Source organism: Neopelma chrysocephalum, unplaced genomic scaffold (genome assembly GCF_003984885.1).
Source record: "Neopelma chrysocephalum unplaced genomic scaffold, ASM398488v2 Primary Assembly neopelma1_77, whole genome shotgun sequence".
In the NCBI taxonomy this organism is placed as follows: Eukaryota; Metazoa; Chordata; class Aves; order Passeriformes; family Pipridae; genus Neopelma; species Neopelma chrysocephalum.
Window position 1 is genome coordinate 1178106 of NW_020897738.1, and position 11635 is coordinate 1189740.

At 52.2% G+C, this 11635-nt stretch overlaps 2 protein-coding genes across 2 annotated transcripts; one reads left to right on the top strand and one right to left on the bottom strand.

Moving 5' to 3' along the window:
• The first annotated feature begins 41 nt into the window (after positions 1 to 41).
• Positions 42 to 8900, top strand: TFIP11 (tuftelin interacting protein 11). The gene is made up of 12 exons (XM_027689407.1): positions 42 to 430; positions 874 to 1027; positions 1727 to 1883; positions 2407 to 2534; positions 2994 to 3146; positions 3998 to 4507; positions 5049 to 5155; positions 5389 to 5557; positions 5747 to 5990; positions 6614 to 6756; positions 7246 to 7411; positions 8457 to 8900. Exons 1-12 carry the CDS (start codon positions 234 to 236, stop codon positions 8810 to 8812), a joined length of 2484 nt encoding a protein of 827 aa, XP_027545208.1. The 5' UTR covers positions 42 to 233; the 3' UTR covers positions 8813 to 8900.
• An 811-nt stretch (positions 8901 to 9711) lies between these two features.
• Positions 9712 to 11615, bottom strand: SRRD (SRR1 domain containing). The gene is made up of 7 exons (XM_027689411.1): positions 11485 to 11615; positions 11359 to 11399; positions 11095 to 11231; positions 10920 to 11018; positions 10660 to 10814; positions 10385 to 10430; positions 9712 to 10104 (listed from the first exon to the last, which is right to left on the bottom strand). The coding sequence occupies exons 1-7, from the start codon at positions 11613 to 11615 to the stop codon at positions 9898 to 9900; spliced, it is 816 nt and encodes a 271-aa protein (XP_027545212.1). The 3' UTR covers positions 9712 to 9897.
• Between the last annotated feature and the right edge of the window lie 20 nt (positions 11616 to 11635).

Below are 11635 nucleotides of genomic sequence, written 5' to 3' on the forward strand. Positions count from 1 at the left end.
GCGACTCTATGGTTTGTAGCGGGGTTTGAGCGTAACCGGAAGTAAACCGGAAGTGAACGGGGCTCATCCGGTTTAGCGGCGCGGCCGGAGCTGTCTGGGGATTCCTGAGCGGTCCCAGAGGGTCCTGGGGTGTCTGGGGATCCCTGAGCGGTCTCGGAGGGGCCGGGGGTGTCCAGCCGGGGGTCCCTGAGGGGCTGGGGGGTCCCCGGGCCGGGGGCCCCGGCGCTGCCGCGATGTCGATGTCGCACCTGTACGGCACGGACGGCGCCGATGGCGTGGAGATGGAGAGTTTCGAGGTGTCGGACTGGGACCTGCAGAACGAGTTCAACCCGCACCGGCAGCGGCACCGCCAGACCAAGGAGGAGGCGACCTACGGCGTGTGGGCCGAGCGCGACTCGGACGAGGAGCGGCCGAGCTTCGGCGGGAAGCGGTACGGGCGGGAGCGGGGCCGGGGCGGGCTGTGCCGCCCCTGGGGCTGCCCCGCGCCGGGCAGCTCCCCCTGTGCCCTACAGGTTTCTCCTTCCCGGGGAGCTCCCCCCATTCTTTTTGGGTTCCTCCCGTTCCCTGGATATTCACCCGTTCCCTAGAGCTTTCTGCTTTTCGTGAAGATTCCCCCGTTCCCTGAGGGTACCCATGCTGTGGACACCCCCCTGAGCAGCCCAGCCTGGCCCGGGGCTGCCCTCGGGACCCCTCACCTGCGGGACTCCCGTCCCTGCAGCCCGGGGAGATGGAGGGGGATTTCCTGGCACAACCAGCGTCAAACAGCTGGACCATCTGTAATATCTCGTTTTGAGCGAGTGTAAGGCACAGCAGCCCCCAGGCTCCCCCAGGAAGGTGCCCTGGAGCAGCATTCCCTGACGGCATGTTTCTCAGCTCCAGGGATTACTCCGCCCCCGTGAGCTTTGTCAGCGCCGGGCTCAGGAAGGCGGCGGCCGAGGAACAGTCAGATGAGGACTCGGATGAGGATGAGAAACCTGGGAAGCAGGAGGAGATCCCCAAGGAGTTCGTGCCCAAGAAGTTGAAAACAGTGAGCTCTCCAGGAAACTTTCTGACCTGTGTAACTAATGTGTTTGTGAAACTGTAGCCAAAGCAGTGAAACTACAACAGAGCACTAAAAAAGGGAGAAATAATTAAACCAGAAACCCAAATGTGTCGTTAAGGGAGGTGTTTTGTCTGGCTTTTGTATCATTGATAAAATAGCAACCATAATAATAAATCATTGGTACAGCTGTATGTTGATCTAATGATGGATCACTGTGTGTCCTTGGGAATCACTCCTTTCATTGTCCTTAATATTCCCTTTGGTCAGTGGAGGTTTAAGGAGAAGAACTCCCATGGTTTGCTTCCTTTTGGAGACCTATTTTTTTAATCTCACAGAACTGACAAATCCAGGAATGTCACAGATTAAAAATCAAACTCTTATTTTCAGTTAAAAACAGAAAAAATCAGGAATCAGCTTCAGCTAAAGCCAGTGGTGGAGACTGAGAAATGTCAGGTTGTCGGTCTGAGCTTGTCAGGATGTTTCTCCTCCATCTGAGGAATTTCAGGAAGCTCCTTAGGTGTCAGGCAGCTTTCCTGGATGCACAAGCGAGGTCCCAGTGAGCTGGGCACTGTAGGGACAAGGGAATCACTTCCCTCTCAAGGGAAGAGCCTTTTGAGGAAAATTCTACACAACTTGGTTATTGCAATGCTTCAAGGCTGTGGGGTTTGTGTTGTGTTTTAACAGGGAGGAAATTTCAAGCCCAGCCAGAAAGGCTTTGGAGGGGGCACCAAATCTTTCATGGATTTTGGCAGCTGGGAGAGACACACTAAGGGAATTGGGCAGAAGCTTCTCCAGAAGATGGGTTATGTCCCTGGAAGAGGTCTTGGGAAGAATGCTCAAGGTACTGTCAGTGTGTTTGGTTGTTTATTGTTAACTGGTGATGTGGAGAAGAGAATGGATTCCTTAAAGAAATGCCAGCCCAAGGTGGCATAAACTTCATTGTTATTTTCCCGCCTCTCTTGCAAGTGATTCAGGTCCTGTGGTGAGAGTCAGGCGTGTTAAAATTGGCCCGTGGTCATTTATTCTTCTTGGTATTTTGCAAGAGAGAAAATATTGAACAAAAATTGGGATATAAATTCCAAAGGATATAAAACTCCTCACAGAAGAAGAAATGATATTGTATTTGGCAGAATAAAAAAGCGGTGAAATGTGGATGGGAATAATACTGGGCTTTGGCATTTTGGTGTGTGCTGGGATTAAGTGATTTTATAGGAAAGTAGTGAAGGTGGTGGAAGTACCCCAGTGGTGGGGGCAGAGTGCCAACGAGGGGCTTGGTGCTATTCTGGTAACTGGTAGGGAAAGCCTGGCTGTTGTGCTCCCCCAGCACACAAACTGCTCCTCCTGACCCCTCTCCATCCTCACAGGTATCATCAATCCCATCGAGGCCAAGCAGAGGAAAGGCAAAGGTGCCGTGGGGGCCTATGGCTCTGAGAGGACCACTCAGTCCCTGCAGGACTTCCCTGTGGTGGACTCAGAAGAGGAAGCTGAGGAGGTATTGGTGTGATTCTTCTGTATCTGTTTCCCTGCTGTGCTGTGTGTACAAACTTCAGTTCTCTTGTTAGTTTCTGTGTCAGAGAAAACTGTTTGGGCTCATTTTAGGTAAGAAGCCAAAGACTGAGCATGTTGATTTAATTTAGACAGATTTTTCTTGTCACTGTAATGTTCTTTGTTGGTTTTGTCTCAGAGTCCCACTTCAAAAAGTCCCCCCAGGTAAATAGTTTTTGTCTTTTATTTAAATTAAAAAAAAGACCACAAACACCCTGTAAGCAGAGGCCATAGGGTAGGTGACTGACCCACAGCATCTGTGGTGCTTTGGCACTCAGCTTCACCACTTTCCAGTTATTTTCTGTGCAGAATTCCTCATTGATCTGATGGTTATTGTCCTGTAGAAAGAAGCAGATTTGGGGCATGGCAAAGAGCAGCTCCCACAACTTCCTGTTGTTTTGTTCAGGAATTTCAGAAGGAGCTCAGTCAGTGGCGGAAGGACCCGAACGGAGGCAAGAAGAAGCCCAAGTACAGCTATAAGACAGTGGAAGAGCTGAAAGCCAAGGGCAGGATCAACAAGCAGCTTGCAGCCCCTCAGAAGGAGCTGTCCCAGGTCAAGGTAAGGCTGATACCTGAGAGGTGACACCTCTGAGAAACACTTTGTCCACTTTGGTGTCACGGGTGCATTTTAGCCACCAGTAACCTTGGTAAAGCCAGTTCTAGGAGCTGCCTGTGCAGCCTTTTGGACTCATCACTGAACCATGTAATAGCCCCTTGTGTCACCTGGACATCAGGTTTGGTTTAAAACATGCAAATTAGATTAAATGTGGGTGGGTTTGGTTTTTTTGAATTGCAAGTTGTTTAATTGACATTAGTCATAGATCAATGCTCACCCACTTCTGAAAGCACAGTTGTCCTTTTTGGGATTATGCAAACTCATGGATTGAACCTTCTTCTACCTCAAGGGGACAGTAAGGGATTTGTCTGGTGTGTACTTAATAAAATTATTCATCTAAAATTACAATGTCTTTAAAAAAGGTATAAAAGTACCTAAGTGCACTAACTAATAGAATACTAATGGCATGATCACTGCTTGTAGAATTACTCAGTGAAACTGAGATGAGATGGAGGAGACTTTTCCATCTCTGATTCCAGATTGTCCCTTATTCATTCTAACTCCTCATATCTGGAGAAGGCCATTGTGGAGGCAATCCCCTCCTGGAGATACAGTGTGTATTAGCAGCCTCCTGGAGTAATTAAGATTTTAATGTGGAGTCGGGAATTATCTCCTCCTTTAAACGTGTTCAGGAAGTGACTGGATGTGACACTCAGTGCTCTGGTCTAGTTGACAAGGTGGGGATGGGTCAAAGGTTGGACTCGATGATCTTGGGGGTCTTTTCTAACCTCAGTGATCGTATAATTCTGAGATACAATTTTATTTAAGACCTATTTGTCCTTGTCTGTTGGCAGGTTATAGACATGACGGGCCGGGAGCAGAAGGTTTATTACAGCTACAGCCAGATCAGCCACAAGCACAACATCCCAGATGACAGCCCCCAGCAGCCCCTGGGCAAGGACTCCAAGCCCCAGGGGTTTGCCCTGCCCGAGCTGGAGCACAACCTGCAGCTGCTGATCGACATCACGGAGCAGGAGATCATCCAGAACGACCGGCAGCTGCAGTACGAGAGGGACATGGTGGTCAACCTGAGCCACGAGATCCAGAAGATGTCTGAGGTGCTCTCGCACGAGGAGAAGGCCATCAGCAACCTCAGCAAGGTGCTGGACATGGTGGAGGAGTGTGAGAGGCGGATGCAGCCCGGCTGTGAAAACCCTCTGACCTTGGATGAGTGTGCAAAGATTTTTGAGACGCTTCAGGACAAGTACTACGAGGAGTACAGGATGTCAGACAGGGTGGACCTGGCAGTGGCCATAGTTTATCCTCTCATGAAGGATTATTTCAAGAACTGGGATCCCCTCAAGGTGTGTGTTGGGTTATCTGCAGTTCTCACTTGATGGCTTCAGCGGTCTTTGCTACTTCGTCTTAAGTGTCCTGGTCTAGTGGGAGGTGTCCCTGCCCATGGTAGAGGGGTGGAAGGAGATGAGTTTTAAGGTCCTTTCCAACCCAAACCAGTCTGGGATTCTGTGATTCTAAATTCCTGATCAGCCTGGAGAGAAAAAAAAAGAAACAAAACCAAACCCTGCTCTGTGCCCCCTCTCAAACATTTGCTGAGGAGTTTGTAAGGTCAAAATCAATCCCTTTTATGAGCGTTGGAAAGAAAAAGTAGGTGAAAAACAAGTCTCTAGTTGTTTTTTATCAAAAGTAGGAGAGGTCTGTCTGTCAGGTATCACAGATGTTAGTCTCAATGCCATTTAGGCTGGGATAGGTAAGATATGCTGGCCCTGTGAGGGGTGAGAATGGTGGCTGTAGCCCAGCACACCATCAGCCTGCTCTGTGCAGGTCCCAGCTGAAATTAATGGAAAGGGATAAAGACCTTGACCCCGAGTGCCTTATCATTCCCAGGACTGTTCCTATGGCACAGAGATCATAGCCAAGTGGAAGAGCCTTCTGGAAAATGACCAGCTGTTATCCCACAGTGGGCAGGACCTGTCAACAGATGCTTTCCACAGGTAAAGAGCAAATGAATTGTACTTTGTGCAGCATCTTCATGTGCTGTTTCCTCAGGTACAGAAAAGAGCAGACACAAAGGAGCTTTCCTTACAATTCCCTTGCTGTGCCTGTTAAAATCCAGCTGCCAGCTACGGAAGAGAAGCAGCTTTAACTAGCAGTTCATATTTGGTTTATTTAGGCCTGGGTTATACCTTTGAGCTTCACTTTGATTTAATTGTTGTTTTTTTCCCAGACTGATGTGGGAGATCTGGATGCCATATGTCAGAAACATCGTGGCACGGTGGCAGCCAAGGAACTGTGGATCCATGGTGGATTTCTTGGATAGCTGGGTAAACGTAGTTCCTGTGTGGATACTGGATAACATTCTGGATCAGCTCATCTTCCCCAAGCTACAGAAGGAGGTGAGAGGAGAGGGATGGGTAGAGCAAAGCCATGCTCTGAACCAGTGTTTGAATTCCAACTGGAACTTCCAAAACACCAACTGACTGATGGATAGAGGAGTTGGAGGTTGCATCATGGCTCCTTGTGCTTCTGGACAAGACTTGCTGCTAATGGATGGACTTACTTAATTTTTTCTGTTCCACCTCAAGGTTGAAAGCTGGAATCCGCTGACGGACACGGTCCCGATCCACTCCTGGATCCACCCCTGGCTGCCCCTGATGCAGGCACGGCTGGAGCCACTGTACTCTCCCATCAGGAACAAGCTGGCCAATGCCCTGCAGAAGTGGCATCCCAGTGACTCCTCTGCCAAGCTCATCCTTCAGCCCTGGAAGGATGTGTTCACTCCTGGCTCGTGGGAGGCTTTCATGGTCAAAAACATTGTGCCTAAACTAGGTGAGACAACCAGACAGTGCTGAATTTTGGGAATCTGCTGGTTGCACTTTCCCCTGGCACCCAGGAAAGATACTCATTAATGTGGGTGCCAATGTTACTTCAGAGAATGTTATTAGCAAGGTTAGACCAAGCTTCCCTCTTCTTTTCTGCTACCAGTCCCATGTAGAGGCAGACAGCTTAGAAAAGTACAGGAATTACTCTTATTATTCTCTATATTTTCTGTCTTACTTTTTATAAAATTATCCAATTCCTCTGTTATTCTTCAGCTAGCAGGAATATCTGACAGCTGTCAGGTAGGACCAGGCTGTAAGATGTCTCTCTGTTACTCTTGAATTCCTTGGTCTGTGCTAATGCTTTCACATCATGAGTTTTGTAATGTGAACTGGCACAAAGGATAAAAACCAGTCAAAGGTTTTAAGTTTCTGAGTTCTGGCAGCAAACTGTGGTTACTGGAGGAGGAAATGCACTGTTTTGGTGGCAGGATCAGACAGAGTTTAAAAATCCCCAGTGTCCCTTAGTGCAATAAACAGGTGCTCCTCAAATCGTGTGTTGGTAGTGAAAGATGTCAGGGCACTGATAAACCTGAGTCAGGTTCTTTTCTAACTCTCCTCCCCCTTTCCCAGGGATGTGTTTGAACGAGCTCATCATCAACCCTCACCAGCAGCACATGGATGCCTTTTACTGGGTGATCGACTGGGAGGGGATGATTTCTGTCTCCAGCCTTGTTGGGCTGCTGGAGAAACACTTCTTCCCAAAGTGGCTGCAGGTGAGATGCTGTGAGGACTGAGGAAAGAGGTTACTGGGGACTGTTTTAGTGACTCCTGACCAGGAATTGCTGCTGTGGTGCTGAAATGGGCTGATTTCCACTCACTCTGATGTACCCATCAGAGCAGACTCCTCAGATTGTCACAGCACTTCCTTTTAGTGACAGCTCAGTAATAAACTAAGTGGCCTCAAGCTGAGCCAGGGGAGGTTCAAGTTGGACATCAGGAGGAATTTCTTCATGGAAAACATGTCCAGGCATTGGAAGGAGCTGCCCAGGGAGGTGGTGGAGTCCTCATCCCTGGAGGTGTTCAGGGAACAACTGGATGTAGCACTCGGTGCTCTGGTTTTGTGACAAGGTGGGGATGGGTCAAGAGTTGGACTTGATGATCTTAGAGGTCTTTTCCAACCTGAATGATTCTGGGATTCTGTGGCAGTGAGGCCTCTTTTCCCCAAACCTGTGCTGCCTTTGACATGTCCCTGTGTTTTGCAGGTGCTCTGCTCTTGGCTCAGTAACAGCCCCAACTATGAAGAGATCACCAAGTGGTACCTGGGCTGGAAGTCTATGTTCTCAGACCAGGTGTTGGCACATCCCTCCATCAAAGACAAGTTTAATGAAGCTCTGGACATCATGAACCGGGCCGTGTCCTCCAGCGTGGGTAGGTGGCTCATGGGGGTGGCTCTGTTGCTCGTGTGGCTCCTGGGAGGCTGATTTGGGATGGCCCTGCTGTCAGCATGGCAGCAGCTCCTATGAGCAGTGAAAGTCGATGTGCTCTACCTTGCTGTGTCCTTAAGTAACACCTTGGAGGTGCTGCTCAATCGTTCTGTGCTGCACTGAAGCAGAAACAGTTTTGGTGGCTGCCTGGCCATTAAATGACTGATTCTCTTCCAGCCTTGCCCTGTTACAGTGGATTTCCTGTCAGATACCCTCGTTTACAGGTTGACTTCTAAAACTGTAATTTACCGGCTTTTTTTCCCCTTATGGTGAGATTACTGGTTCTTTTCCTTAGCTTTAGAGCAGTGCCCTCTCCTTCCACATGACTCTCCCTGTGACCTAAAAGAGATTGTTAGGACTTCACAGGGAATTACACTGTATAAAAGGGAAGGCCATGCCTGAGGGAGCAGCACCTGGAATTTGCCCTGTATCAAAGACTGAGATATCCTGTCCTGAGCTCCTCTTGCCTTCTTGCTGTATGGTGTGATGGAGTCAGAGGTGACTCAGGAACTTTTCCAGGTGGGTTTGGAATGTCTCCAGAGAGGGAGACTCCACACCCTCTCTGGGCATCCTGTTCCAGTGCTCTGCCACCCTCCATGGAAAGAAGTTCTTCCTCAAGTTAAGAGGAAATGTCTGTGTTCTAGTTTATGGCCATTGCTCTTCATCCTATCACTGGGCACCACTGAAACAGAGTCTGGCACCATCCTCACACCCCTTGGAGATATTTGTGTGGATTCATAAGATCCCCCCTCAGTCTCCTCCAGACTAACCAGGCACAGCTCCCAGTCTCTTCATAAGGGAGATGCTCCAGACCCCAAACCATCTTTGTGGCCTCTGCTGGACCCTCCCCAGCAGTTCCTTGTCTTGAACTGTGGAGCCCAGAATTGAACACAGCACTCCAGATGTGTTGATGTCTGTGTGTCCTGGACAGAGTTTCCCACAGACCTTGCACTGGGAACAGACTGTTCTCACTGTCCTGTCTCCCACAGGGGGGTACATGCAGCCGGGGGCCCGGGAGAACATCGCCTACCTGACGCACACGGAGCGGCGCAAGGACTTCCAGTACGAGGCCATGCAGGAGCGGCGGGAGGCCGAGAACATGGCCCAGCGTGGCATCGGCGTGGCTGCCAGCTCCGTGCCCATGAACTTCAAGGACCTCATCCAGACCAAGGCCGAGGAGCACAACATCGTGTTCATGCCCGTGATTGGGAAGCGGCACGAGGGGAAGCAGCTGTACACGTTCGGCCGGATCGTCATCTACATCGACAGGGGCGTGGTGTTCGTGCAGGGGGAGAAGACGTGGGTGCCCACCTCCCTCCAGAGCCTCATCGACATGGCCAAGTGAGGCCCTGCTGGGGACCCAGAGACCTCCCGGGGAATAGCTTTAGTGTAACTCTTAGAATAAAGAAGTTACAGGTTTGTAAATAGTGAAACGAAGCTGTATGCCAGAATGGTTTTCTGTTCTGGAAGAGCTGTTCAGGCAGTGTTGAGAGCAGGTTTCCCAACCTGGAAACCCAGGCTGAGGGAGGAAAAAGGAGTTCCAACACATGTGCAATTGCCACCTGTGACACAGGTTCAGCAGCAGGTTAGAAAGGAACATGGGAGGTGATTCCCTGATCCCAGAGATGAGCATGAGCAAGGGCTGGTCTAGCTGAGTCCCAAGGGTATCCAGTGACAGATGTCACAGCTTCTGCCTGTGCACTGTGCTGGCAGTGAGTTGCTGTCCCCATGTCCCTCACACAGTGGGCTCCTCTCTGCCACATGCAGCCGGGACCTGTCCCACCTCTCTCCCTCAGCCTGGTGCCTGTGGGCCATCAGACACTCCCGGTGCTCCCTCTGCCCTGTCAGTGCAGAGCTGGAGCAGGGGGATTTCTCCCAGCAGACTCACAGAAGGTGCTTTGGGACCACAGTGGTTCAGGGCTCAGAGGTGAGGGAGGAAATCTGAGGCTTTTGTCCCTGGAGGGAGCTGACCTTGTTGTTCACCGAACAGATGGAGAGCTGAACTCAGCAGCACGGAGCAGCTCTCAGAGCTTTTACAAGCCTGCACTGGGAACTAGATACCAACACCTCCAGCTGCTAATTCCTCTCAGATAATTCCCTCTTCCTCATGCTTTGAGAAGTGAGTAGTATGTGCAAAGGCTTTGAATTGTTCGTGCAAGGCGAGAGAATCAAAGAGCACTCACTGCAGTACAGATGGTTCTAAAGGCAGGTTTTAGGGGAATTAGTTTGCTGTAGTTCAGTGAGTGCAAGTCAAAGCTCAAGCTTTACATTTTATTAAATAAGATACAAAAATGTCCCATCACCTCAGCGTTCAGGTGCTGCCACTTTTGACAGAGCCTGATGTCACTGTCACTCTTGAGCTTCATCTCAGCTGCACAGAAGCTTCCATGGGAAGAGATATGGATCCGAGCCCTCCTGACACAGGAGCAGTCAGGACTGGGCAGCAGCTCTGTCCTGATTCCTGATGATCTCCAGGTCCTCGCAGTCTTGGTACGTCGGCTCTTCCACAAAGTTCCAGACCTCGGGGGAGAGTTCCTGCAGTTTGTCCAAGGGAAACCAGTGGACGGAGGTGTCATTGAAGGTGTCCAGGTAGCGGGGGTGACTCGGGAGCGCCACTTCCTCCGTCCCTTTCAAGACCTAAAGAGCATTTGGGAAAAAAGTTATAGATGACGCAGAAGTCCCTTTCTGTAAAGAGGATTCAGTGAGGATGAGGATGGTGTATGTTACCCTCAGCCCCTGCGTGCAGGGTGTTCTGCAGATGTTGAACAATCCTAAGGCAATTAGTTTTTATATTGCAGTGTCCAGGAAAAAGGTTTTAAAAACAACCATCCTCTTCTTTCCAACTGCAGTTCATTTCCTTTCTCATTAAAGGTGCTTTGTCAACACAAAACAATAATGTTAAACTATTGCCTCATACCTTTGCTATGTAAGAATAATCTCTCTCCAGTATTCTGGACAGCAACCTGTAATATCAGAACATGCCCATGTTAGACACAAGGTTCCTGTGAGGCAGGTTTTCTGTACAGGGGGGTGGCACAGAGAAGGGGAAAGAGGGCTCATGACTGTAAACCTGATGGCAGGAGAATGAGCAAAGCAGGGATGTTGCTGTCACAAGGAATATAAGGAGTAGAGGGAGGGGGGAGAGGAAAGTGGGGTTGGAGGCATCAGAGCGTCTCCGGGGCATGCACAGACCTCTCCTCGATCCCTCGGAAGCTGTTCCCGATGATGACCAGTTTGGAGAGCGCCGCTGGGCTCCAGTTGCTCCACAGCAGGTTGTTGTACAAGGCCTTCCCGCAGTGCACCATGTAGAACAGCGTGGCCGAGCCCCCCACGCCGTGTTTCCCCTCCTGCCCGGGAACCGGCGTCTCCCGTCACTGCCGAGCCCCGGCCGCGGGGTTCCGAGGGGTTCTGGCCCCGGGGGTCCCGGCGGCCGAGCCGGGAGTCCCGCTCACCTCATTCTCCGGGAGCAGCCGCAGCCCCAGCGCTCCCAGCGCCGCCGCCTCCCGCGCAGAGAAGGCCGGGTCGAACAGGGCGCACCGGGCGGGCGGCACCTGCGGGGCAGAGGGGCGGCGTGGGCGGGGGCCGGCCCGGGGGGTGCCCCGGGTGTTCCCCGGCCCCGGTGCTCACCCGCAGCTCCTCCAGCAGCAGCAGCAGGAAGGCGAGTTGGTACCGGGCGGCGGGGCAGGCGGCGAACCGGCCCAGCCCGTAGCAGACGCAGCGGGCGGGCGGCTCGGCGGGGCCGCTCAGCGGGGCCCTCACGGCTCCTGCGGGCGCGGGGAGGGAGCGCGGTCAGCGCGGCGGGGACCGGGCCGCTTCTCGCCGCCCTCCGTCACCGCGCTGCCCCCGCACCTCCCGTTCCCCCTGCTCTCCCCTCCCGCTCCCCGCGCTCACCGGCGCTCGCCGCCCAGAAGCCGGAGCTCAGCAGATCGTCCCTGCGGGGAGAGCGCGGTGTCAGCGGAGCCCGGCAGCCCCGGGGCTGGAGGGGACACACGGATCGGTACCGGGCCGGGCACTCACCGCGCCTCCCGCAGCCGCCGCAGCACCGCTTCGGTGCCGGTGCCGCCTTCGTCCTCCTCCTCCTTTCCCCGGTCCCGGCCCCGCCGCCGCCGCCGCGCGCGCGCCGCGCGCCACCCGCCCGGCGCCGCCATGCGCGGTCACGTGCGGCGGT